Genomic DNA, 27,888 nt, shown 5'->3' with positions numbered 1-27,888 from the left:
GGTGAGACCCGGGCCAATTCTTTTCAGCCAAACCTGGCAACTCTGGATCTGAGCCTGCGCAGTGCGAACAAATCATGAAAACGGAGCTTAGTATAAAAATCGACCGAACAACCTGTTGATTAAAAAACGCATTTACTTATTTTTGCTATCAACAGGTGGAAATGAGAGCCGTTCTAACGTGGAAAGAAACGATTCGTGAACAGTGGTGAGTGCCTAGACGTTTTGTTTACGCTGTCATCCTCGGCATGGTGCTGGGATGTAACGCTAGGTGGTTAGCAACCACCGTTGCTATGCAAACTAGTGTTAGCCCGCTGGGTAGCATCAGCCCCATAGCAGTTCAATTTTCGTTTTCATATGACAGAGAAACTGAATTTGACTTGTACTTCTTGATTTTAAGCTTTCAGGTAGCACATTCTTTGTCAGTGGTGTGTCAACATGTCAACTTTTTTGTATATATATAACGTTCGGTCCAAGCTAACGTTAGTGTTTGGCTAGCTAGCTGTCCCTAATGATTAGCTAGGTTGTAGTTGTTAAAGCCCATCTTTGCTGTGAATGACACAGCTTACACTTTCATCTCAAAAGCTAGTACGCTAATGTTATTTCTACCTTTTCCAAGACAACAGATTCCAAAACTAGCACGGATGACTTAGTTAATTTGTCTTATTTTACAAAGCACTGGCACTTTATTAGGATTAGCTACAACTAAAGATAATTTTCATGAACTGACAAAAAAGTCTAAGATCCTTTTACTAGGTAACCAAGTAAGTTAAGTGGAGGTTGTGCCAAGAACTTCTTGTTATCCTGTTGTCCTCCTTTTTCTAGCTTATTGTTTAAAATTATTATTATTGTCAAAACCTGTTTCAGTTCTTCTTGCTACAGGTCTGTGCGAAGGTTGGTCACCCCTGGGTGTTGTAAACAATCGTTTGTAAACAATCGTTAGTTTATTCAGTTTTAAGAAACTGAGCAAAGCAGGAAATCTTAACATTTGAGTTGTTGTTTTTTCTTAATATGAGACTTCAATAATAATGAATGTACCACCAAAATTGTTGTTGGACTAATCAGTTGACAACATTTCAGCACAAATCCATTATTGTCTTTTGCAGTGTTTATGACATTGCCTTTAAGCCAGATGGCAGCCAACTCATCATTGCTGCAGGCCTTCGAGTCCTGGTAAGGCATGTCTTATTTTCCTTGACTAAGGAAGGGACAGATCTAAATAATATGTGGATTATTATTAATGTGAATATATTGTGTCCATGTTGTAGGTTTATGACACAACAGATGGAGCAATTATCCAGCCGTTAAAAGGACATAAAGACACGGTGTACTGTGTGGCGTATGCCAAAGATGGTACTCAGCTGGTTTTCCGTTTATGTATTACTTTTTCCTGTACCAGGCATCATTGTTTAATAGCTAAGTATTACATTCTTCTGCAGGTAAAAGGTTTGCCTCAGGGTCAGCAGACAAAAGCATCATTATCTGGACATCTAAATTGGAGGGTATTTTAAAATATATGTAAGTGTCACTTTAATATTAATTAATATTTAATATTAATGGATTGTCTCTAGTGGGTTTTGCACCAGTATTTTCTTTTTCATGTGGTTATCTCTAGTCACAGTGACTCTATCCAATGTGTGGCCTACAATCCTGTCACCCACCAGCTTGCCTCTTGCTCTTCTAGTGACTTTGGTGAGTGCACTGTGAGTTTGTTTTTTTCTGTGCTGGTCTTTAAAGCTTTGTACTATGCATAATTATACTATAAGCACATTCAGATTTTCTTCAAAAGAAAGAAGGTCCACCTGGAGCACTGGACATCTGAGCACCTTTTACATTTTTAGGTCTGTGGTCACCGGAGCAAAAATCAGTGAACAAACATAAAGTGAACAGCAAAATAACCTGCTGCGGGTAAGTTTTTATCTGTCACTATCTGTAAGAGTTGTGCACTTTTGTGTGACACATTAGTGTTGAAAGTTTATATTGGACTGCAGGTGGACAAATGATGGCCAATACCTTGCACTTGGAATGATGAATGGAGTAGTGAGCATACGGAACAAGAACGGAGAAGAGAAGGTCAAGATTGAGCGTCCTGGAGGCTCCTCCTCTCCTATTTGGTCTATAGCCTGGAACCCCTCTAAGTTAGTAGAAAAAAGTAGACTGGTATCTTTACCACGTAATTAAATGTAATGCCTCACATTGCTGCATATATTTTTGGACTGTTTATCCACATTGCCAAGAGTTTAAATAATGCTATGCTAATGAAAGTGAATTGCATTTTAAGTGAATGGTTTGTGTGGGTCCAGTAGGTGGCAGCATTCAACCAAGGAGTAGTTGGACTGTGTCCATGAAGGAAAGCATTATAATGCCTTAGAGCTGCTATTACTGCTCTTTGATGCTCTCTATGGCCAGAGCCAGGAGCAAAGCTATTCACACTACAGAGCCCTACTGGCTACATGAGAAGGATGCAAATAAAGGACCGAATGCAAAAGGGGAGGGATAAAATGACTGGAATCAGATACAATGACAAAAGCCAGCAGTTATATTATTATTGGGCTGGTTTATGGAATATGATTGTCATCACAGGGAGGTCAGATCATGTGGCCAGGGAACAGTATCTTGCTTATGGACCGTTTGACAAGCTGAATTCTTCTTAGCACAAATGTTTAAATGGCGAGGTGCATGAGCCACTGTACTATGCAAACAATAAAAATACAGTAAATCTGTCTGTTATTTTCCACTGTTACATATACAAATGGGTTTAGCCCTTTGTCCTCTAGTGGAAGGATAGTTTCACTGTTGATTATTGAAACAGCCAAAGCCAAAAGGAACACTTGTGCTTAGCGTTATTTTCTTGTTTTCACAGGGACGAACAGAATGATATTTTGGCTGTGGCAGACTGGGGCCAGAAGCTCTCCTTCTATCTGCTCAGTGGAAAGCAGGTGATTATCATGTCTAAGTAATAAATGCCCAGAGTTTGCAACGTATGCACAAGCACCATGGTAACTTGGTAATATACATGCATACTGAGTCTCAGTGGTGCAATATGTTCTAATACAGCAAACTTTTCTCTGACTCTTTAAGGTAAAGATTTAGATGACTGAAGTCCTCATTACCTTGCATGAGGAGTACTAAAGACTAATAGCATTTTGAAATACTATCCGCCTAGTGTGCATGCTATCATTTTGCTACAGAAAATTAGAGGCATGAATACTTGAGTCTGTCAGTCTCTCCCAAATATATAATGTTGGAAACTTTATGGCGTTTAGAGACCTGTGTTTCTTGTTGTTATCAGACTGTCAGTGTCTATTGAAACCACAACAGTATATCGGAAGTTATCCTTCTATTTTTAATTGGCCTCCTCAGTGTCCCCCTTACTTCTAAATTTCCTGTGGGCTATACCGTAGTAATGGACAAATATGCACTGTTCATTATGCTGCCATTATGCCTTAGGCTCATATGTTGTCGTCAGCCTATTTATCTGTTTAATTTGAAACATTCTGTTTTGATTACAACACCAGAAATTGTTTTCAGTAAAAGAAAATAACTATGGATTGGCAAGCAGCTTTTTTGTGAGTTAGAAGAAACAGATGCACAGTTAGGCAACTTATATGATGTTGTGCATATGCACTTTGAACACTAATACAATGGAGGCAATTTAAACCAGAGACAGACTTTCTTGTCTATCCATTTTTTCATCCAACACTCCAAGGGATAGTTGAATGTACCGTGGACTTTGATGTGTGTTGGCCCAGACAGTGGGAAGTGTTGGCCCAGACCCCTGGGCAATAAATCTGAGAAGTACTTGTTTTATTCTTAGATTAATGTCCACTTTACTCTTTGTCTCTTTCAGATTGGAAAGGACAGGACTCTCACCTATGACCCATGTTGCGTTAGCTATTTCTCCAAGGGCGAGTATATAGTCATGGGCGGCTCTGATAAACAGGCCTCCCTCTACACTAAAGATGGTGTGCGCCTAGGCACCATTGGTGAACAGAATTCCTGGGTGTGGACGTGCCGGGTTAAGCCTGACTCCAACTTTGTGGTGGGTCTACAGCTTGTGAAGTCAGATGTCTAGAGAAGTTATCCAGCCCCCTAAATAATAGTGTGTGTCACAGTGAGAGCCGAGGTATGAGAATATAATGCAAAGCACTGGCAAAGCCCAGACCTGACACTCAGAGTGCCAGTCTGCATTTGATATATTTTCTTGATGTGATAACACAGCACCTCTTTAGCTGCACAAGTCACTTTATTTTGCAGTAACACCTTTACAGCTTTTCCTTTCACTATATTTAACTGAAAGTGATGAGCCATACAAGAGAGAATTGGTTGCTGGCAGATTCTCTTAGTTCTACTGAGTAGATGCTTTTAACAACAGGAACATTTTCCCACTCTCACAGTCTTTTTTTAGAGGTGTTAATAGGATGTACTGCTACATTGTTATCTCTTGTTTAGGTGTTGGGCTGCCAGGATGGGACCATTGCCTGCTACCAACTTATCTTCAGTACAGTTCACGGCCTCTACAAGGACCGCTATGCTTATAGAGACAGCATGACTGATGTTATTGTCCAGCACCTCATCACTGAACAAAAAGGTGAACTTTCACATGATCAATATGATATTGAGTTTATACTAGAGAAACTTTTATAATGCCGCTGGAAATAATAGTTAGTATGTGCAATAAAGCATCTCAAGAGTATAGAGGGACTGAACTTTACAAATTACCTATAACTTTAATAGAAATTTGTTATACAGTTCTTGTCTTCTCACCTTTATCAGGGTCATATCAGCAGTTATCAATTTATTCTTTGTAGGGGCAGCCATGCTGTTCTGTTATTCAAATAGCAGATGTTCCATATATATATATATATATATATATATGTATGTTTTTCTTTTTAAGAAGAGGCGACAGCCAATTTATGAGAAGTGTTTTATTTCCTTACCAGAAAAACATGTCAGGATAATTTGTAGAGAAATTTTTGACAACAGACTCATTCAACAGACAATTGGCTAGGATAATTAAAGCTTCCTTGTCACCGTCACATGTCCAATTTATTGTTAATTTACGTCTTTCCACAGTAAGGATCAAGTGCCGTGAGCTGGTGAAGAAAATCGCCATCTACAGAAATCGTCTTGCCATCCAGCTGCCTGAGAAGATCTTCATCTATGAGCTCTATTCAGATGACTCCTCAGACATGCACTACAGAATCAAGGAGAAAATTTGCAGGAAGTTTGAATGCAACTTGTTGGTGGTCTGCTCTCAGCATATCATCCTGTGTCAGGTTAGGCAGACAAGAGATAAGATTTTCACCAAAACATCGATTTAAACTTGTTAATTTCACATTTCTCGCTTGTTGTTATCAGAGCCTGTTTAGGCCTTTTCTGACCTTATGAGACTGTTTTTCTTCAGTTATGCTTGTCAGACTTACCTCTGACTGCTTGTTGTTTGTAAATTACACCAATACATACTTGATAATTGCACAAGACATTACAGAGAAGTTTTGAGTACTATTACCATGATGGCAGTGGAGGCAACTTCTATTTAGCCATTTGCTACTAGCTCAAACAGCCCAGAGAAAAATGATAATATCTTGGCATTTTTGGTTTCACAAATATTTCTGCTAGTTTGCATGAGGCAGCAGATGTTCATGTGCTCTGCAGACTCTCTCACTCCCCTTCTCAACAGCCTTCAGACTAGATAGAGTAAGACAGTTGTATGAAGGGGAAGGACCACAGTGTGTTGAACCAGTGGGTGTCTCTTGGGGTTCCTCTCTGCTTTTTGTCTGCGTATTTGACAGGGACTGGTTGGGAGGAGGAGTAACCATAAGACTGAAACACAGAGGTTATTTCCTTTTAAATCTGTCTGTGTGTGACAGAGTTGCTTCAGATCTCTCTAACAGAGATTCTCATGTTCTCTGCTTATACTTTCAGACCATATAAATGGGCTGTGGTCATATGGACTGTTTATGACCATGTCAAATGAAGTCATTTTTTTATCAAACTATGTGTTTTAAAGAACGGTGTGCTAAGGTTTGGTAGACATTTACAACATAAGGATGAGATGAACAGACTGTGAAATGATAAAAACAGAATTATTTGGTTACACTGAGCCAGTCAGTATTTTATGTGTTTCTCACTCTACTCTGGTACAGGAGAAGAGGCTCCAGTGCTTGTCCTTCACCAGTGTCAAAGAAAAAGAATGGGTGATGGAGTCTCTAATTCGCTACATTAAGGTGATCGGTGGTCCACCAGGCAGAGAGGGCCTGCTAGTAGGGTTAAAGAATGGAGCTGTAAGTATTTCACAAAAATGCATTTCCACATTAAATATCATTCAAAGCTGGCCCTCATCCTCACAAGCTATTGGTTCAGGAATTTTAACATAAACGATAATGTGCTTTTGATGAACATGAGATTTATTTGGATGAGATGGGACTGAATGTCATAAAAGACGTCTAATACTTTACATTTGTTATAACCAGATTTAACTAGGATCAGTACCAGTGTATTCTGATTTGATCTGCTGGTCATTGTTTTTGTAATGTAGATCCTGAAGATTTTTGTTGACAACCCATTTACCATCACACTGCTGAAGCTGTCAACATCAGTGCGCTGCCTGGACATGAGCGCCTCCCGCAGTAAACTAGCTGTGGTGGATGAGCATAACACTCTCCTGGTCTATGACATCAACAGTAAAGAGCTGCTGTTCCAGGTCAGCAGGGAGTGGGGAGGGTAAAGTGTATGGCTCAAGAACCTAACTTGGCAGATTTTAAAATACGTTTCAGAGGTTCAGTGGGTAGAAATAAAAATGTACATATTTATATGCATGTATTTTTTATTTGCATTAAGTATATGTGCACATGTATTTTACTCATGTACTTGTGTTTGATCTATATTCCGCAGTCATCTGTAGACCTTATTTTCAAACTACTCTTCTTTTTCCTCCTCTGCTTTCCCTGTAGGAGCCTAATGCTAACAGTGTGGCCTGGAACACCCAGTGTGAGGACATGCTCTGTTTCTCTGGCAATGGGTACCTTAACATCAAGGCAAGCAACTTTCCTGTACACCAACAGAAGATGCAGGGCTTTATGGTGGGCTACAATGGCTCTAAGATATTCTGTCTCCATGTCTATTCTATGTCAGCTGTGGAAGTGCCTCAGGTGAGTAGAATATTGTCAGCTCATAGTCTATAGGCAAATACTGTATGTTCTGTGTGGTCATGATGTAGAAATGATAGCATGCCTCCTCTTCATATCAATCTATTAGTTTTTTGTTACAAAGCTCTTTGATGATAGTGTTATTGCTCTGCCCAGTCAGCACCCATGTACCAGTATCTGGAGAGGAAGATGTTTAAGGAGGCCTACCAGATTGCCTGTCTGGGTGTGACAGACAGTGACTGGAGGGATTTAGCCACAGAAGCCCTGGAGGGACTTGACTTTGACACTGCCAAGAAGGCCAGTTACTACTTCACAGGACACTAAGAACTTATGAAACACAGCAACTCTTACCATTGTGGCTATAGAAACTTGCTTGTACCTGTAGCCTTACTCTGAGGCTTCATGTCACATTTACATACTCACCACCACTTTGCAGCATGTGCATTATCTGTATAGCTATATACAGTATTTGAAAAAGCATTGTTGATACTGAGAAGCCCATACTGCAAAAGAACACACAAAATCTCAGTTTCTAAGAGGCTGTCCTCTGTATTATTTCTTTTCATATTTTCAGGCTTTCATTCGAATCAGAGACCTGCGCTACCTGGAGCTCATCAATAGTATTGAGGTAATACTCTCTCTTCAAAAAAAGAAAAAAAAGTCATTCAATATTGTGTGAAGCCAAGTTCACATTTTCTGTTAGTTGATTTATATTCTGGCCAGAGCTGACATCAAAGTTAGACAAAGTTTTGGGGGACACAAAACCCTGCAGTTCATTTGCTATTGTAATCATGCATTTAATTGCTGAGATTTTCTCTGGGCTACACTTCACTCTTAAACAAGGGAGTAACCTGTATCCTGACTGACCTTCTTGAGTCTGTTCTGTGCACATATGCCAACAAACATTTACACAGAGCTAAACACACTCACATTACATGACACCATTGCATGCACAGCAGAGGCAAGTCTTCAACTTGTAGCAGAATGCTCCTGCTATATTCCCTTTTGAAAATGGTGATATACTTATTTTAAAGTATCCTTTCTTTTAGTGATATGAAATAAATGAAATTCATTGCTTTCTATAAAAAACATTTCTTCTGAAATTTTATTACTGCTTTTTTTTTTAATAGTTTGGTAAAGGTTGATGAGTTAGACAATTAATAGTTTTAGTGCCATCTGTATTTTTTGAGTGCGTGAATGCACATACATAACGTATGTCTTACTGTGTGTGTATATGCATGTGAGTATTTATCTCTGCACACATACCAGTGTTTGTGCTGACTGATTTGCAGGAGAGGAAGAAACGGGGTGAGAACAACAATGAGCTGTTCCTGGCAGACGTCTATGCCTACCAGGGGAAATTCCACGAGGCAGCCAAGCTCTACAAACATACCGGCCACGAATCCAGAGCCCTGAGCATGTACACTGACCTGCGCATGTTTGAGTATGCCAAGGTGATCAAATCAGTAATTAACAAAAATGCACATGTACAGCATACCTTCATAGCAATACAGACAGAAACATCTGCATGTTTTAAGGGTGCTGAACATATGTTTTACTTCATAATGTACAGTTATGCCAAGTTGGGGCCCTGCACTGTGTTCAAATGGCCTCCTTTACTGTCCGTCTTTCATCTCTTCATATATCACTGAAATCGCCATATCAATCATCTGATCAGTACACACACACACACACACACACACACACGCACACACACGCACACACACACACACACACACACACACAACATACTTTTACAGACATATCCCTGTACAACACAAGGCTGAATTACACACACAGTCACAGTTGGAAGTGGGGAAAATGGAAAAATTTAAAGCAAGTGTCTGCTCATACATGAATACATTAATGAGGAGGTCAGTTGGAGTTTAGACAAATTCATGCTTTATTGTATTTATGTGTGGAGGGACTCTTTGATCATCAGCATTACATTCACTTTGTTGGAGCAGATGACACATCCATAATTCGTGTGTGTGTGTGTGTGTGTGTGTGTGTGTGTGTGTGTGTGTGTGTGTGTGTGTGTGTGTGTGTGTGTGTGTGTGTGTGTGTGTGTAAGGTTGTATGCAAGGTTGTATGCAGGTTGTATGCGTGTTTGATGTGGCTGCTGTATATTTATGTGGCTGCATGACCATCTGGTCCACCCGGCTGTTTGTTTTAGGTAGGATGGACACCAAAGGGAAAGGCCTTCGACCTGCCCACTCTTTGTGTGGCTCTCTTTTGCTTGTCTGGACTGGACCTCTCTTGTTCTCTCTCCAGTTTACTATAAGGATTCTGTTTGTGAAATTTAACATACATTGTTGTATACATTTCTTGCTTGTTACCTGTCTTTTATTCTGTTATCAAATGGTACTTTAGTAACTGTGTCCTTCCTTTGGCAGGACTTTGTCGGAGCAACAGACCCAAAGAGTTCTCGAATCTTGATGACCAAACAGGCAGACTGGGCTAAAAGCAGCAAGGAGCCCCGGGCAGCAGCAGAGATGTACCTGTCAGCAGGAGAACATCTCAAAGCCATAGAAATTATTGGCGAGCAAAGCTGGGCAGATATGTAGGTGTCAGTCACTGTATGAAGCATTTTAGATCAGTAGAATGCCATGTTCCATGTTCAACTGAGACAGGGTTAGATTTGTGTGCATAATTTTTCCAAATTCCTAACTTTCATCTAAATGGGTTCTTCCAGTTCATAACTGAGCAAAAGACAGTGCTGTGAATTTAGTATGATTAGAAATGTTTACACTTCCAGAAGAACACTTTTTGTTCTTCTGACTTTATAGTTTTAACAGATAAACCATCACAGATATTGACCAATAATTGCATTGAGAAATGGGGACAAAATACAAAAAAAAATATCTGTATCATGCTAAGGGAAAGCTATTACAGATAAGACAGCTAAATAGGGAACACTTACCTTTCTGTTAGTTTTCATTTGCACATGTGTACTGGGAATGTGAGATGTGTGTTGTCTAAAAACCAGGCAAATTGATAAGCTGGTTATATCAGATATCCTCAGTGACTCAATCTGACCTGTGTCTGTGTGCTGTAAGCCTCCTGTAGTGCTACCAGTGGGTCAGCTTAACAAACACTCCAGCTGAAAAGAATCAGCTAGTGACCCTGTCTGGTTCACATTCTTTTAGGGGTCATGAGCATAGCTTGATATGGCAGACCCCCATTTAAGGGTTTATCTGCACACTGCCTCTCTGTGTGTGCTCATTCCTAGTTTTCCCTCTCACTCAGGCTGATCGACATCGCTCGTAAGTTGGACAAGGCTGAACGCGAGCCTCTGGCAAAATGTGCGCTCTACTTCAAGAAGCTGAAGCACCATGTCTATGCCTCAGAGACTTATTCCAAGATGGGAGACTTGCAGGCTCTGGTGCAGCTGCATGTGGAAACCAGGCACTGGGAAGAGGTCTGACACACTTAAGCACACAGAAGGCACACCTGCTCTGTTCATCATGACTTATATATAGAGTGTCCTGAGACATTCACATAAATATAATATGAACTACATACTCTAGGAGTGTGCTAAATGAACCACTGGAGTTCTCAGAAACTCACATTATATACCACGCAATGTTTGTGGTTTGTTCAGTTTTTGCAGGGATCTTCAGAAAAGTCTATTTGTTAAACTAACCACAGCTGAATGCAAACATTAAGACAATACATCTGCCTAATTTCCTTTTACACTGACAGACCGAAACCAGGCACACACTCCAGAGCTAATCATCCAGCTTTGGATTTCTCTGAATCCATGCCCACATGATGATTAGACAGTGAGAAGCACAAACAATCTACTGCACTGAAAGAGTATCAGCTTAAACCTCTATTCTCCTTCCAATCACATTCCTCCATCAGGGTGGATCATACTGCTCAGACAAGTAGAAAATACTGCTTTTCTCTAATCCATCTACAGCCTTTAATCGAGTTAAAGGCGTTACAGAGATGCACATTGGCAAATTGCATGCTGAAACAGAAGAGCAACAAACAGAACATAAGATTGGGATCACATGTTTCTGCTGCTATGTTAAAAGAAGTATTCCTTTATTTATGTGGTCCTCATAGATTAAATAAAAGTGAGCAGTGAGAAGGAGGCAGAGCTTGAGAGAACTGTTTCATGTGCTTCACTGGATGAGGTCAACACTAAGATGGGACAGAATTACAGTGTGGGCCATGTGGATACTATTCACCTCACCCACTTTTGTCTGAAACAAAGTATTTCTTTAAATGACTTCAGGCTCACAGCTGTGGGACACACACACACATGCTTCCTTTCTTTTACTTTATGGTATGACCAGTGTGTGTTTCTTGGCTCTGGTACATTGAGAAAAATCAGTCACTGTGACAGGCAAATACATCTCCACAAGAGCTTTTATCATTCAAACAGCATGCAAGCTGTAGTTGTAGTTCTAATTGAGTGTAAAATCAATTTAGTCCATTCACTTTTTGTTCTCGGTTAATTAATAATACTGTAGCAAAGTTATTGCTGAAAGTGATATGTGTTTCTCTAAATAGCATGTGCTAACTTGTATGTCTCGAGTTAACTTCAGCTGAGCCCAGTCAGTTTGTTGCTGCTAGAATCTGTAGGACTTACAAATTCACATCAACTGCTTACATATACTGTACTACCTCTAACATCTAACCTCGCTTATGTTTTCTTATCTGCTTGTTTCTCAGGCATTCTCACTGGCAGAGAAGCACCCCCAGTTCAAAAATGAAGTCTTTGTGCCTTATGCCCAGTGGTTGGCTGAGAATGATCATTTTGAGGAAGCACAAAAAGGTGATTTTGCATCACCACTTAAGCTGCCAATAAGCAAGTGTTGGAGAGTCAGATTAATTTAGAACCTCTCTCCTCCCCCCAAACTTTTATGATATTGGTATAGGGGTTCTGTGTTAAGGAATTTATGTAACTTCCTGATACAGACAGTACAGCCTTCGAACACCAAATTCACATTGTGATTGGCATTCTCCAGTCCAGTGGTAAAATGGATCTGGCTCTTTTTCATATGTCTTACACCTATTTCTTTTAACACTGTATACTGTATGTCTTTCAGGAAAGACTGACTGAAAATGTGCCCTATTATCTCCATAGTGAAACAGTATCACTGCAACCAGTGTGGCTTTTTATAACAACTATAAACGCTTTTGATTGTTGACGTGGTTGTTCACCAAGCCCCCAGTAGTCAGCTAACATGCATACAGGTTAGTGTAGTGTATGCTTTCACATTCATCTTTAAAATGTATGCTTCCAGCACTGTTTCAGTAAACATTAAATTCTACACGCACTGCCAGTATTTACATATGGAAGTGATAAAGCCTGGCCTGAGCTGGATGCAGATATTTTTCACTACTTCCTTAAGATTCTCTTTATCCACTGTAAAACATGATCTCCTTTGCTGGAGCAGAGCAGAACAGAGCTGGGCTGCCTGTTAACTGAATGACATGCATACATGGCTCTAATCACCAGTACTACAAGCAGCTCTGATGATGATTACCTACTGTAACCATAGTTATAATCAGCTCATAGATTTATAATTATGATCTCAGCAGGCATATTTCCTCTCCTTCATAATCTTCTCTGCCTGTCTCGACATGTAATACATGACTGAACAGATCTGATTGTATTGGAGCTTGCTTATGGTCATATAGTTTGGTGATTTTCCTGTTTTAGTCAGGCAGTGGCACACTATTGTGTTACTAGTGATTCTGGTCTGTCTCTTGTCCACTTAGCCAGTATTTAAAATGTATGTAAACACTATGCTGACTGACTGGATACATACAGTTGTGCTCATCATTTAAATACCCTGGCACAATTTTGAGAAATATTGTCCATTTTTAAAAGATATAAATGATCACACAGATCCTTTTCTTTATAAGGAAACTAGTCAGATAGTATCTTTAGTAATCGCAGTTGTCATTGTTGTCAAAAAGAATTTCTAGAGGCTCTACCAAATTTTATACACACATAAAGTGCATAGACAAAATGCTGCCTCCTGATATTACAGTTGTCCTAAATTGACCCTGTTATCTTCATGTATTATTATAGCACATGAAAAGAGTATTCGATTAGGAGCTTTGACCAGAAGATCTTTAGAACCACTCCTTTACTCTGTGTCTTTGTCAGCTTGTGTTTAGTGCTTCAGGAAAGTAGCAACTTAATGTAGTTTTCATCCACTTAGGTAAGCAGACTCCTTCTGTAGTTGCAGGGGCAGGGTCACAGGTGGGGTCAGTTCCTTAAAGCTGCTCGTAATTACCTTCGGAGAGGAACATGAAAAATAGAGCTCATGTTTACTGGTCAAAGTACTTTGGAGTTTGATATTTAAGAACAGTGTCTTGTTTGGGAAAAAAAAACTTGTGTTAGTTATTATATGTGAAAACATATGGCTATGTGAATAGCCAAAATAAAAAGGATTCCCTATTCAGGTTTCATTTAAAGAGAAATAAGTTTCTATAATACTTGTGTGTTTGATTGTGTTTAATTGTGAAATAGTTTCTGGAAAACATAATTTTAAAAGATGTCACCCTCTAAAAAAACCTTGGATTGCTACTTCAGATCCAGGATTGCCACAACACTTGTCAGTTTTTCAAGAGCACAAGATAAAAATCCATCTATCTTTCTTTCACACTTTAGCATTTCACAAGGCAGGACGACAGAACGAAGCTGTGAAAGTCCTGGAGCAGCTTACCCACAATGCGGTGGTGGAGAATAGGTTCAATGATGCAGGGTTCTATTACTGGATGCTGTCTATTCAGTGCCTGGACATCGCTAGAGGTGAGACTTCATCTCTAATACACTGAAACACAATGTGTAGACACACAAAATTTTTACTGTATCGGTCGATGACATTTATTGTTTCCTGTTAAACCTATATTGGTTTTCCTGTGTATGTTTGAGCCAGAAAGTGAAGAACAGAGGGATGAAATGCTCAGGAAGTTTGGGCGTTTTCAGCATCTTGCTGAGCTCTACCATGTCTATCGCTCCATTCAGCGTTACACGGTGAGAACATGATGCTTTGTCAACCATCATTTTGCACAACTAGGCCAGACAAAACTGGGAGGATTGTTTGAAATCACTAGGCAGACCTGATTGCCTGTCAAATAATTGAAATTGCTCAGCCCTGGAAACAGTATCTACTATGCAATTTGATTTCTTTTTGGTTACAAACAAATTTCTTCAGACAACTGTGAGTTTGACAGGAAGGAGGTCTGGCTCTTCGAGATTATATCAGTCCAAGAATAAGATTCAGAATAAAGGAGAAATGAGGATATGCACAGAGACATTTTTAGATGTACATACTAAACATAGGTGCTAGTTATGATACTGTAGGTATACCATTTATGTAGATATATTGTTTGCTTCCTAAAACCTCTCTGACCCCTCATTTACGACTCCAAACTCCTAGCTCCAACCTACTTCGAGACATGCAGTTTGAAGTATGTTCCAGGTTCCTGGTTTTGGGCACTACATGAGTGACCTGGGCTGTGTCAGTGTCCCCAGTTGGTTATTGCAGCTTTCAGCTTGGCTGTGGTCACACCTTTGCAATACAGACGCATCGCTGTGATCCAGACCAGAGCAGGAAAGCTCGATATCTCACTTTAACTCTCCCAGGCAGGCACAATAGGTTGAAACTTTCAGCTTTTGAGATTACGTGCTGTTAGTGATTGCTTTAGCAAATTCTTATTTCCTTTCAGGACAGTGTTGGGCTACTTGCTTTTAGGCCAGATTAAAAGGTGAAAAAATGAAAGGCGGTGTAGGAGAGATGGACATTTCTCTCATTTTATAATCCTTTCACCTTCCATATCTTTAGGATGAGCCCTTCAGCTCCCATATGCCAGAGACGCTCTTCAACATCTGCAGGTTCCTCTTGAACAACCTCACCAAGGACATACCACCAGGCATTTCCAAAGTGTATCCTTCCATTGGATAACGCAGTCCAAACACTGTAAGATATCAGGCAAATATTTTTAGAATAAATTATTATGGGGCCCTTCATCTCTGGAAAATACTCAAGAACAAACATGGCAATCTGAACTCAAGACTGGCAGGAACAGTGACAAAGTGTTGGAAGCAGGATCGAAGTAGGGAGAAAATTGAAGACTTGGCACCACTGCGGAAACTATGCTGCTGCTGAGAGAGAGAGAAAAGGGGTGATGATGGGGAAGAGACGGTGCCAGCAAGAGGCACATTCTCTATCATCTAAACAAATACTTTGATTGCTGAATGCTTTGCATACATACATAAACACACTAAACAATATGCTTTAATTTGAAAAAAATACACACAAACTTCCACAGCCACACAGACAAATCCATGTAGTCACACACGGTGGAGGCTTGTATGTGTTAGGCAAACCCTGCTTTTGAGGAGGAAATCAGGCTGAGCAGCTGCGATCCTCTGTGGCCAAACTGAAAAACTTTGAACTTAGATTTATAGATGTAGCTTGCTGTTTTGGGCTCGGTTTAAAAAAATGAAACACCATGTCACAGAAAAGCTCCAAACATCTTTCACAATAGGAGAGCATACATTTATAGCCCCAGCGGTAGAACAGAACTGGGTGAGTAGTGGTAGTTGGAGAGTAGTTGAGTAGAGAGGAAAGGAAGGAGTAGTGTTAAGTTTTAGGTGATGGAGGAGTGCCAGCATTGAGCTGTTGCAGCTGCAACTCATTGACCTGTCTTTGCCACTTTCAGAGCTGCTCTCCTAACAATCTGTCTCCACATAAATACAAATAAGCAACAATTTCCTCAACCTCAAACACACAGAGTGTACGTACACACACAAGCCCACAGAAAACATGAGCACAGTATTACTTTTAAGGCATTCAGTCAGTCTTGCAGCCTTAGCACAACTGTTGTTCTGCTCATTAAGAGGAATGAATGAATGTTGCATTATAGCTATTTATAAATCTGCACTTTTTTCCACATTAAACAATAACTTACTTACTTAGAAATCAATATCCTTTGCCAGTGCTTCCTCTTAAATTTATTCCCCTTGACCTGATCATTAGTAACACCTTGTATACGTTAGCCAAGCAAAGTGAAAAACTGGGTGCATATAAGCTTGCCAGGTATTCCTATGAGAAGCTGCAGGAGCTGCACATTCCCTCTCGCTTCCAGGAGTCCATAGAACTGGGCAGCCTCACCATTCGCTCCAAACCTTTCCACGACAGCGAGGTGTGTTGGATAAACTGTACATACAACTTAGTCTAAAACATTGTTCAAAGACATTGTTGGAATATTAGAGCTGCTGTACCACCTCCTACATTATTGTGTAGGTTAAAAGTCATGGCATTGTGTTTACTGCAGGACCTTATTGAGGGGATGATGTGCTATCGCTGCTCCACCAATAACCCCCTGCTCAACAACCAGGGGAGTGTGTGCATCAACTGCAGGCAGCCTTTCATCTACTCTGCTTCATCTTACGGTCAGTAACACAAACACTTGCCAGAGAGGACTTCATTTGTGTTCCTAATGGATTTCTTTGTGAACAGAGGTGCTACCCTTGGTGCAGTTCTACTTGGAGGAAGGCATCAGTGATGAGGAGGCTGTGTCTCTTATTGACCTGGAAGTTCCTAACATGGATCAGAGAGACACACACTGGCATGATATGGATAATGGTGGTATCCTTTGATCATCTATGCAACAGCACATAAATACACATGAAGTTACAGATGACTTACTCTGCTGCTCCTTCGAGTCCTTGTTTTTGCCCTAAAACTCTGCACATCTCTTCAAAGTCGAGCACGTGACTCTCTTTCGCCTTGTGACAGTTTTAAGAGCTGTTTAGTCTGCATTGGCCTTGATTCTGTGCTTGTGTGTAAGCTGTCAGCTAAGTCATCTTAGCTCTTGAGCTAATAGGGTTAGCAAAGCTCTCCTGTCTCATTTTAATGACACTAACCCTCCAAGAGCTGTAGCCACAGCCTCAGTGCAAGGATTAACCTGCATTAGCCGGCAGACAGTCAAGGGCGCTGAGGTCTGCTCTGTTCTTCCAGAGCCATTACGTGTCTGACAGGCATGACTGATTGGTAGAGAATACTGTCAGTCCTGGAATAGTGATAATGTTTTAAGGGGTTTTCTGTCTTGAAATTTACAGAATAACAAATAAAAAATTGTGATGTTGAAATGTATGAAAAGTATACATTGCTTGCCTTCTGGGCTATTTGTTCTTTAATGCCATTCAGAGCTACAGACTTTGAGGATGGGTGATGGTTTGGATGATGTGGAGGAAGACCCATTCACAGCCAAAATGAGCTTTGAGGTAAGAAAGGACAGAAAAGATGAGGTTGATTAATATTCCACCAACTGTCCAAACCATCTGTAGAGGGTGAAAGGATGGGGTCCATAATAGAGTGTGCATGTGTTTATGTGTATGTGTCCAAACAGCAGGGGGGCTCGAACTTTGTCCCTGTCAAGGTGAGTCGCTCAGTACTGCGCTCCATGAGCAGGAGGGACGTCCTGATCAAACGCTGGCCCAGGCCACTCAAATGGGAATACTTCCGCTCCCTGTTGCCCGACGTGAGCATCACGATGTGCCCCACCTGCTTCAAGGTACAGCTAGTTATAATCTGCCATTAACAGTTTGCTGTTTTTTTTTTTTGTTTGTTTGTTTTTTTTGTCATGTGAGGCTGTTATAATATTTCTAACTTTGTATTTCCTCTAGATGTTTCACAGTGAGGACTATGAGCTTCTGGTGCTTAAACACAACTGTTGTCCTTACTGTCGCAGGCCCATTGATGAACCAAACTGAACTTTCCTAAAAGTAGAGCAGCTATTTTAAACCATTCATTTTTTATGAAAACTGTATTTTTATCTTGCTGTTGATTTTTCTGACATGTTGTTTCTTTTGCACTGTAACATCACTGTAACATATGTTGACATCTGTTTGTCAAGCTGATGTGAATGTGTTACGTGCAGTTTCTCAAGCTCTCCTCTCAAGAGGAGCTCAAGGATGAGCAAGTGTTTGTGCATCGATCATTAGAAAGTAAGAAAAGTGCACTATCAGCGAATCACCCTGACTAGATAAGGATCAGATTATCTAGAGCTGTCACTGATTATGGATCACTGTAAAGGAAACAGCCATGTACAGTGTAAAAAAATACAATTCAAACAAGTTTAATAAAAAACTAAGAAAAAATAGCTATTTGTTAAGTAGAGCGTGTTATTCACATCACAGTACAGCTGCAAACAAGTGCATTAAACAAGCTAATATACTGATGCTGTACTGATCTTTTCCTTTGTTTGGTTATAAGAATGTATCTTCTGTAATGTTGCAAAGGAAAAACAATTTTCAATAAAGTATTTTGTCTTTTTTTTTTTTAGTACAGTGATTGAAGTTTCGTCCCTTTTAAAAAGTCAAAATGAATTTGGGGAAATAGAGTGCATTCTATGAGCAGTATGCTCCACTGACTCTGATTAGACTTAAGGCTATAAATTGTGCTCTGCATTATGCAGTGGTTAGGGATTAGGCTGGATTGAAAAGGGTTGGACTATTTAAAAAAAAATTGCATTTATAGTTTGTCTACTTTAAACACATGAAATCACAGATTCTCTTTGGTTCTCTCCTCTAGTTCGTTCTCTGGCCTCTTCCTACTTCCTCTCCTACTCTCCTGTGTCATTCTTACGATGCCTTGATGCACATGACAGTAATGATGGGGTTCAGATAGTCACAGCTGTAACCTCTCACCTTGGAAATGTTTAATGGAGGTTTCTGCTGTAATGTGTTATGTGTGTGCACGTGTATGGAAGCGAATGAGTGTCTTAATTCTATCTCTCCTAACACTTTATGCACGCCCCTAATCCGACCGGCATGTTAAAAGGTGCTGCACCTCCTCAGGGGGCTGCAGAGCACATCTATGTTGCATGTCATCCATCCATACTTTGCACATTAGCTACACAACAAGACTCTTCCTAGTATCTTACTCTGAGAAGAGACTGTTTTATCCAGTGTCAAGGTCTCAGAGGAAGAAAAACCATCGCCAGCAGCAGCTATGAATGGCACGGAAGGACCTGACTTCTATGTCCCCATGTCTAACAAGACTGGGTTGGTTCGCAGCCCATTTGAGTACCCACAGTACTACCTGGCTGAGCCCTGGAAGTATTCACTTCTGGCTGCATACATGCTGTTCCTCATCATCACTGCCTTCCCCATCAACTTTCTCACCCTCTATGTCACTGTCTTACACAAAAAACTGAGGACCCCCCTGAACTACGTTCTGCTCAATCTGGCGGTGGCCGATCTCTTCATGGTGGTTGGGGGATTCACAGTCACTCTCTACACAGCCCTGCATGGATATTTCACCTTGGGGGTCACTGGCTGCAACATTGAAGGATTCTTTGCCACCTTGGGAGGTAAGACAGACAACGTAAAATGGTTTTTAAATTCTATTCTGTAATTTTGTTCTGATGTTAATCCAAACAAATTGTTGAAAATTATTTTTTAATCACTTTAGAGTTGAAATATAATTTAAAATTTCATATCAATGTGCACCTGCTTCATTTCATATCTTAGGAGAGATTGCACTGTGGTCTCTGGTGGTTTTGGCCATTGAGCGATACATTGTGGTCTGTAAACCAATGACCAACTTCCGCTTTGGGGAAAAACATGCCATCGCAGGCCTGGCATTCACTTGGATCATGGCCCTGACCTGTGCTGCACCTCCTCTGTTTGGATGGTCCCGGTACTGTGTGTTCCATGTCCAGACTCTGTCTGGCAGATTTTAAAACCATACAAATATTCATCATTTGTACAATAAAACACCTTAGAGATTATTTATTTGCAGCACTACTGTAACAAATACTGTGTGCCATAGCGCTGATGAAAATTTTTATGATTATGTGTGTGGATGCAGGTACATCCCAGAGGGAATGCAGTGTTCCTGTGGAATTGACTACTACACTCCCAAGCCTGAGATCAACAACACCTCATTTGTCATCTATATGTTTGTCCTCCATTTCTCTATTCCCCTCTTCATCATTTTCTTCTGCTACAGTCGCCTGCTCTGCACTGTACGAGCGGTAAGAACACCACAGCCAGATTCAGTATTTATTATAAAGATGTAATGCCTTATATACAGTATATATCCTTTTTTTCTTTTTACATTTCTTCTCTGCACAAGGAGGTTAGAGTATCACAGAGCAGGGTCTCTGGAGATGTGAGGGATTTAATGGCTCAAGGACACTTCAGGAGGGTAGCTTATTGTCAGCATGGCAGCCTAGACCCAGGTCCTCCAGCTGAAGGGCAGTCTGTCTGCTCAGCACCCTCATTAATAATATATAAAAACACTGATGATGTATTAGCAGTTGTAATTAAAAAGTAATGCAATTCTTCTGACAAAGCACACTTTTTTATTCTTATAGACTCAGTGTATATTTTTTTCACACATGAATTAGATATATTTGTCTATATAATTAGTTTGGCTTAATGAATGAATGTCAAGCTGTTTGTTTTACTGTTGTTTATGAAACCATTACAGATGTAAGCAAACCTTCATCAGTATGAGAATCTATGACTAATTTATTGATTTGGCTTATTTCTATTGTTATTCCATTGAGTACTGTCACTCAGTTTGTGTTTTTTGAGTTTTTGTTTTTTTATTTATAGGTTGGCTATTTTGTTTACATGTACATTCCCTATTAGTCCTTTAATAAGCTACGATGGTCTCTGTTTAGGCTGCAGCCCAGCAGCAGGAGTCTGAAACCACCCAGAGGGCAGAGAAAGAAGTGACACGGATGGTTATTGTCATGGTGATCTCCTTCCTGGTGTGCTGGGTGCCCTACGCCAGTGTGGCTTGGTACATCTTTGCCAATCAGGGAGCTCAGTTCGGACCAGTGTTCATGACTGCTCCAGCATTCTTCGCCAAGAGTGCTGCTCTGTACAACCCTGTCATCTACATTCTGCTAAACAGACAGGTATGTGAAGCAAATATCCTAATTTGGTTATTTTGTGTGTGTGTGTGTGTGTGTGTGCGTGTGTAAAGGAGAGCTTTAGTGCAGGACGTGGTGAAAATGAAATACTGTGCTTAAGGACACTTTATATTGTACTTTAAAATGTAATTATAATGTAAGTATTCCCAACTTATGCTTTTTGATGATTCCACTCAACCTTTCAGAGTTAAATATTGTACTTTTCTATGCAGCAGGATTTTTCAGATTAGCATTTTACATTCAAAAGACTCTAATCACAAAATATTGGTTTAATAATTCTTCAAGGCAAAAAGAGAGCCAATTTCAGTTTCCAGGGATTGGGTTTTTCTAGGCCCCTGCCTTGGACCACCACCCGATACACAGCGCACCAACCTCCTTACGGCTCCTCCTGCGGGTGGTGGATCCAGAGGAGGACGGTCCCAGGTGGGAGACCCGGCCACCGGGCGCTTGCCTGCAAAACCCCAACCCCAGACCATGGCTCCGGGGTGGGGCCCTGGCTCCGCCATGCCAGGCGATGTCATGGCCCTTGATCTCCATTTATCCACAAGAGGCTTTTGAAGCGCTCTTAGTCAGACCCGTCACTGGGCTGTCTTGGATACTGCAGAGTAGACCCTCAGATTCAGGAGAAACAATGTGGTTTTCGTCCTGGTTGGGGAGCGCTGGACCAGCTCTATACCCTCTCCAGGGTTCTCAAGGGTTCATGGGAGATTGCCCAACGAGTCTACATGTGCTTGGAGAAGGCATTCGACCGTGTCTCTCATGACATCCTGTGGGAGGTGCTCCAAGAGTTTGGGGTCCGGGGCCCTTTGCTAAGGGCTGTCCGGTGTCTGTACAAACAGAGCATGAGCTTTGTTCGCCTTGTCAGCAGTAAGTCAGACCTGTTCCCAGTGCATGTCAGGCTCCAGCAGAGCTACCCTTTGTCACCGGAACTGTTCATTGGACATGGACAGAATTTCAGCCAGGCGCCAGAGGGAGTCCAGTTCAGGGACCACAGGATTTCATCTCTGCTTTTTGCAGATGATGTTGTCCTGTTGGCTCCATCTATCCAGGACTTTCAGCGTGCACTGCGGAAGTTTGCAACTGAGTGTGAAGCGGCTGGGATGAGAACCAGCACCTCCAAGTCCGAGGCCATGGTTCTCAACCGGAAAAAGGTGGCTTGCCATATCCAGGTCAGGGGAGAGATCTTACCTCAAGTGGAGGAGTTTAAGTATCTTGGGATCTTTTTCACGAATGAGGGAAGGACAGGACGTGAGATTGACAGACAAACTGGTGCATTGGAAGCAACAGATGTAACAATCTGTTGTGGTTAAGATGGAGCTGAGTTAAAAGGCGAAACTCTTGATTTACTGGTCAGTCTAAGTTCCTTCTCTCACCTATGGTCATGAGCTTTGGGTCATAACCGAAAGGAAAAGATCTCAGATACAAGTGGCTGAAATGAGTTTCCTCCATAGGGTGACTGGGCGCTCCCTTAAAGATAGGGTGAGGAGCTTGGTCACCCGGGAGGAGCTTGGAGTAGAGCCTCCACATCGAGAGGAACCGGTTGAGGTGGCTCAGGCATTTGTTCTGGATGCCTCGTGGGCGCCTCCCTGGGAAGGTGTTCTGGGCATATCCCACTGGGAGGAGGCCCCGGGGAAGACCCAGGACACGCAGAGGGACTATGTCTCTCGGCTGGCCTGGGAATGCCTCAGTGTCCCCCCGGAAGAGCTGGAAGAAGTGTGGGCTTCCCTGCTTAGACCACTGCCACCGCGACCTGGCCTCAGATACACAGAATTAAATGGAATGGACTGGCACAATGAGATGAGGCGATCCATTACTTTACAAGGTCAAAAATATATATATATATTTTTCACTTTTCCTTTTAGATTTTGTTTTTTATTGAATTAATTCTCAGTTCATCTGATTTATCTTTGACATTTACTGAACCCTTGATTTGGACTCAGTGACCTAAAAACTTGAACTGTACATATTTAAGTATTAGAAGGAATATTTGTTTACATTTGTGATTTTGTTTAAGTAAAGGATTTGAATAATTCTTCCATCACTCAGTGAATGTGTAAACTAGGATTCATTTCTTTTTCTATGTGGCCTTCAGTTCAGAAACTGCATGATCACCACGGTGTGCTGTGGAAAGAATCCTTTTGGAGATGATGAGGCTGCTGCGGCCTCCAAAACCCAAACTTCATCTGTTACCTCCAGCCAGGTGGCACCCGCTTGATCTGCGCCCCACACCACCTCCTCCCCGATGTCCCATCTGTCCCTGCACTACCAAGGGACCCATCAGTTGCAAGCAGCACCATGGTCCAATCCTCCTACCGTACTTCTCCATGTGTCTTGGCTACAGGGGCCTGACCACGCCTCTGATATAATCAAAAACCAGCATGTGTATTTTCAATCCATTTAATCACACAAAGTGTTCAGCTGGCTTTACAGAGGTAACACGGCATCAAGAGGGGGAAGGGGAAGGGGAAGGGGAAGGGGAAGGGGAAGGGGAAGGGGAGGGGGAGGGCGATCTGTGTGACGATCCAACTGAACACATTCCAAGCCCCCCATTACTCAAAAAAGCAAAAAAAAAAAACAAACTACATTGCATGATTTCATCCATGTCAACTCTTGTTCAAGTAATTGTTGCACCAATTTATCCCCAGAAAATGTGCTTTAATTTTATAAGTTCCTAGGTGAATTTAGTTGTGCATTTGTGTAGAAATCTCAGAAGGGGCTGTTCTCTGGTCTTTGTGTTCCCCCTCTTGTCTTTATGTTGACAAAGCTGAGGTGATTGCTCTTGGCTTTGAGCGTGACATGAGTGTAAACAGATGGAAGTGAAAAGCTCGTCTGCAGGGAGGAGGCACCTCCTGTGTGTATGGTAAATGTTTATGTCTTTGAATGCAGTGAAAGTCAGAGTGTATATTAGGGAGAAACAGGGAGATTATTTTGTTTGTTGTGTAAAAATTAGGATCTTGTGGAAGTTGTTCTGTATCCTGCAATAAAAACAAACCTAAATGTCTGCACATCTTTCCCCTTACTTAATTTTCTTCTTTTATGGGAACATTTACAAGGCTGTTTGAGAAGTTCCAGATGCTAGTTTGTGAACTTTTGGTTGGCAGGCCAAATCTTAATGGTTTTCAAATGTTAAAATTCACTATGCTTTAATGCCTTTAGGAAAAAAATGAAGCACTTTGAGAATTGGTATAATAAACGTTGTCATCATTAGACACTTTTAAAATCCTAAATACTGTAATTTATTTCACAAACTCTTGACAAGTCATTTGGCATCACAAATACAGTCTCTCCTCAGATTATACTGAGCTCACATTTTTTTATCATAAATGTAAATTTCCCTCTTTTAAACCGCTCAGAATCCAACATCATATTTATTCATTTACAAGCACACTGGTAAACGCTTCTATCCTTCTGCAGCTCTTCCCAGTGAACTACATTGCATCTGATTTCTTTAAGATTAGTCATTTGTATTTTTCTCTCCATTCCTCCTCAACCCATCATCAGCCTGCAAAGCACACTGGGACATACTGTTTCGACCACTGATGGGAACAAGTTACCCATCTTCATCCATCACACCTGAGAACGCTGCAGGCTTTAGGAGATGAGGAGTGTATCAGAGTCCTTCCTACCCATCCTGATGAACAGGCCACTTGAAAGCATTATAACACATCTATAAATATTGCTATGGACATTATAATACAGTACAGTGCATCATTGGCTCGTTCCCTTTAGAAAAGGGTTCAGTGCGTAAAGATTGCCACCAGGGCTTACTGTACAGGAAGGTCCCAGTAACTGTAAAGACACCCAGAAAAAAGCCTCATCTCCACGCTCCTACAATTTTCATTTAAAGCATAGCTGAGCCAGACTGGAATTCTGTCCGTGTCATGGGGAAAGATTTGGGAAAACTGCTCAGTGTTCCTGGATGAGAGGAGGAACATTTGGCAAAAGTACAGTATAATACTTGGAAAGAAGTTTTAGTCATTTGCCACTTTTCACGCTTGTTCCAGTCTGGGAAAAAGAATGACACTTATGAAGGCTAACTCCGCAATGGCAGACATTCCCAAGTAACCATGTAAGTGGGAGAAAGGCAGCTGTCAGCAGGAGAAAGGGAGAGGCTGGCAGGTTCAGGCTTCACTGCAACACTCATAGATGTTGTCCTCCACAAGGGCAATGACCTGCTCAAACTTGTGGTGCAGCTGAGTGCGCCGTGCAGTGGGATTAGACTCCAGAGCATTCACCACCTGACCGGGGGAGATAGAAGAGAAAAACACAACAAAAATGACTTTCAGTGGCTGTCGAGCATTCATGCATCTAGTGGAGGGAAAAAAATCAGCCACCTGCCTGGACTTGGTAAGTTGAACGAGAGAAAAAGTGAGAGCAGCAGAGGAACGGGTGAAGTGTTTCAGCCTCCTCTCCTGCCTTCACGGATGCCTCCACACCACAAAAGCCTTTGCTCTTCACATATTTACAAAACCCACATCTGCTCTGTTTTTCATGCCCAATAGTTGTCACTGTGTCAGTGGGATTTATGGGCTCTTAGCGGCAGTGTGCTACCAGGCAGAGCAAACTGAGCTGGGGCGAGAGAATAGGCAATCAGGGGCCATTCACAGAGCTCTGTGAATCAGACTCTAAGCCCCTGGCCCACGTCAGTACAGTAGCATGACAGAGGAAAGCAGCTAAATGGTATTATCATGAGGGTGCTCCATTAAGGCACAGTCACTACTGACTAAGCCTCTCCAGAGAATAGTCACAGCAGTGAGGAGACAAGGGGGAGGACAGCAGCGGCTTGAAGGGGGCTAGTTCAAAGCCAAACAGGAGATGTGGAGCAGTAACTTAACAGTGCCATTAGGCAGACAGGGGTGGTGCATTAACAGAAGGTAAACAGCATGTTGTTTGCTTTAAGTGAAAAGGGCTGGAAATGGAGGACTGGACACATTAAATGGTGGTTGCTACTCAGAAGATCGTCCACATCTGATTGTTTATCTTCTGAAAACATGTAATGAAAGAAAATAGCTAGTGGTTCTGATATATGAGGATATTTGATAGGGGAGAACTTGTAAAGTTGTTTACAGTCTGTTACACATGCATAAGATCTTCCACACTGATACGTCACGCACTGATACCCATCTGTGAAACTTAATACATCAAACAGGGTTGACTGAGGTGTTACGGCTGCAAAAGGGGCCAGTTTAAACATGAGTAATAAATCTAATCCAAATCTGAGATCAGGGAAACACAGCAGCACTGTATGAATATTTTCCCTTACCTGGATTCTGTATCTTTTGGCATATTTGTAGATTTCTGTCAAGGCCAGGTTGGTGTTGAATTCATTTCGGTATTTCTACAGGACAGACAAACAAGTGTTAGACTAAATTCCAAAATAAGACTTGCATGTAATTGCAGGATTTTGTGCAACCAGCACATGGAAATTTCTGCACACTACTCACTCGCGACTCCTCAGCTAGATGAGCATTCATCTCCTGCTCACTGAGAGGTGCCATTTCTTGTATCTGCTGGTAGTAGCACTGCACTCTCTTCTTATACTCAGGGATCTCCTTGGCATACAGCAACTTGTTGGTAGGGGAGTCCTAAAAACAAAAGAAAAAAAAAAATTCAGTCATTACACTCATGTCAGAAATTGAACTAATACGCATTTTAGTTTGGCACAGTGTGGCTCTGTTCAAGTGATGCATGTGAACCAATCTGGGCAGGCTCCATGCACACTGTCCTCCAGCTCACAAACATACCATCAGCCTATAAAAAAATAGGTTGTTGGAGATTAAACTTCCCAGCATAATACAAAACAGTTACACTCAGCTTCACCTCAGCCTGCTGCAATTTTAAAATGTTGCATTAGTCATAATATTCCAACAAATACTTGTAGTTCTTCGTATACACTTATCTGATGATACTTATTTAAATTCTGAATGCAGGGCTTTGCTTTTAACAGATTATTTTTATGGAATAGTATCTGGTACTATGTAGCAATTGCGTTAGACCACATGTTATTTGTTGATGGCCCTATGTAAACCAGCCTAAAACAGGACAATGGAGCGAGGGCACAGTTTCCTTTCCAAACAACAGAAGACTCAAACAGAGCCAGAGCAGGAAGATTCCAGTCTAGCCAATCCTCTATACCTCTGCCACTTTCTCTACACTCACTTCAGGCTCTCGCACTGCTGCTTATTCAAGCAGGAAGAAAGTAGCAGGGCTAAGAGGCTGTGGGCATATTTGGGTTTTAGTGGAGACTACTGTTGTAGACGAGTCTGTGTGGAGCTTTGTGTGCTGTGAGAGAGAGAAAGGGACAGACAGAAAGTAGGACAAGGAAAACAAGGGGGTAAAAGACACGGGCAGCCTCAGCTTTCAGCATCGGTGAATGTGCTTACAACGCACCTTGATATTTCTATGTGCCATGAGTTATTTGCATCATGTAATGGGGTTTGTTTGTGAGTGTGTGCTGGTGTGAAGGCTGTGGCCATAGTCGCTCCTTCTGATAGGGAACCCTCTCTCTTCCTGTCCACAAGGTCACTTCCTGCTGTTCGCCCATCTGCTTGGTAACCCCCCGGTGACCCCATGGCCTTCTATGTCTGCATCTCGCCAGATGAAAGAGTTTCCGTGGAAACAGCAAGCGTTGCTTAGTTTCCTACCTCTCTCTCTCACCCCTGCTGTGCTCCTGCTAATCCAGACCCTGTACCCTTCCCTGCCCTGTCCCGAGGCCATCGCACACACTCGTATACACATGGAAACAAGCCACTGTGAACACTAGAGGAAAAAGTAGAGGAGTGTCCTGCTAGTCTCTGTGACCTACAGGAGA

The 27,888-nt window shown here is 41.5% G+C and overlaps 3 protein-coding genes across 3 annotated transcripts in view; 2 read left to right on the top strand and 1 right to left on the bottom strand.

Annotated features, from left to right (window-relative positions):
• The first annotated feature begins 71 nt into the window (after nucleotides 1–71).
• On the top strand, nucleotides 72–18,464 carry ift122 (intraflagellar transport 122 homolog (Chlamydomonas)). Its single transcript, XM_026331697.1, has 29 exons — nucleotides 72–205; nucleotides 1,104–1,170; nucleotides 1,266–1,350; nucleotides 1,437–1,515; nucleotides 1,613–1,689; nucleotides 1,839–1,905; nucleotides 1,989–2,135; nucleotides 2,861–2,936; nucleotides 3,848–4,039; nucleotides 4,450–4,588; nucleotides 5,074–5,276; nucleotides 6,147–6,284; nucleotides 6,539–6,703; nucleotides 6,954–7,151; nucleotides 7,305–7,445; nucleotides 7,723–7,776; nucleotides 8,441–8,602; nucleotides 9,545–9,711; nucleotides 10,398–10,569; nucleotides 11,835–11,937; nucleotides 13,789–13,929; nucleotides 14,057–14,154; nucleotides 14,966–15,066; nucleotides 16,163–16,328; nucleotides 16,461–16,578; nucleotides 16,646–16,774; nucleotides 17,336–17,412; nucleotides 17,538–17,702; nucleotides 17,815–18,464. The coding sequence occupies exons 1-29, from the start codon at nucleotides 162–164 to the stop codon at nucleotides 17,899–17,901; spliced, it is 3,558 nt and encodes a 1,185-aa protein (XP_026187482.1). The 5' UTR covers nucleotides 72–161; the 3' UTR covers nucleotides 17,902–18,464.
• Nucleotides 18,465–18,801: 337 nt separating this feature from the next.
• exorh (extra-ocular rhodopsin) lies at nucleotides 18,802–23,515 on the top strand. The gene is made up of 5 exons (XM_026331698.2): nucleotides 18,802–19,502; nucleotides 19,663–19,831; nucleotides 20,003–20,168; nucleotides 20,823–21,062; nucleotides 23,170–23,515. Exons 1-5 carry the CDS (start codon nucleotides 19,142–19,144, stop codon nucleotides 23,290–23,292), a joined length of 1,059 nt encoding a protein of 352 aa, XP_026187483.1. The 5' UTR covers nucleotides 18,802–19,141; the 3' UTR covers nucleotides 23,293–23,515.
• Nucleotides 23,516–24,289: 774 nt separating this feature from the next.
• plxnd1 (plexin D1) overlaps nucleotides 24,290–27,888 on the bottom strand; it is a 55,745-nt gene continuing 52,146 nt past the window's right edge. The window contains exons 34-36 of the mRNA XM_026331696.2: nucleotides 26,522–26,662; nucleotides 26,341–26,415; nucleotides 24,290–25,315 (exon numbers count right to left, since the gene is read on the bottom strand). Of these exons, the coding sequence (XP_026187481.1) occupies nucleotides 25,199–25,315; nucleotides 26,341–26,415; nucleotides 26,522–26,662 (333 nt within the window). The 3' untranslated portion in view covers nucleotides 24,290–25,198. The remainder of the gene's footprint in view (nucleotides 25,316–26,340; nucleotides 26,416–26,521; nucleotides 26,663–27,888) is intronic.

This window comes from Mastacembelus armatus, chromosome 7 (assembly GCF_900324485.2).
Source record: "Mastacembelus armatus chromosome 7, fMasArm1.2, whole genome shotgun sequence".
NCBI classification, from domain to species: domain Eukaryota; kingdom Metazoa; phylum Chordata; class Actinopteri; order Synbranchiformes; family Mastacembelidae; genus Mastacembelus; species Mastacembelus armatus.
The sequence above is the reverse complement of the archived record's forward strand: the minus strand, read 5'-3'. Positions and strand labels throughout refer to the sequence as shown.

Coding starts and splice junctions, on each gene's coding strand:
- ift122 (XM_026331697.1), top strand. CDS start 162: ATGAGAGCCGTTCTAACGTGGAAAGAAACGATTCGTGAACAGTG. Junction 4,040..4,449: donor AGCCTGACTCCAACTTTGTG/GTGGGTCTACAG, acceptor TCTCTTGTTTAG/GTGTTGGGCTGCCAGGATGG. Junction 16,329..16,460: donor AACCTTTCCACGACAGCGAG/GTGTGTTGGATA, acceptor TGTTTACTGCAG/GACCTTATTGAGGGGATGAT.
- exorh (XM_026331698.2), top strand. CDS start 19,142: ATGAATGGCACGGAAGGACCTGACTTCTATGTCCCCATGTCTAACAAG. Junction 19,503..19,662: donor ATTCTTTGCCACCTTGGGAG/GTAAGACAGACA, acceptor TTCATATCTTAG/GAGAGATTGCACTGTGGTCT. Junction 20,169..20,822: donor TGCTCTGCACTGTACGAGCG/GTAAGAACACCA, acceptor GTCTCTGTTTAG/GCTGCAGCCCAGCAGCAGGA.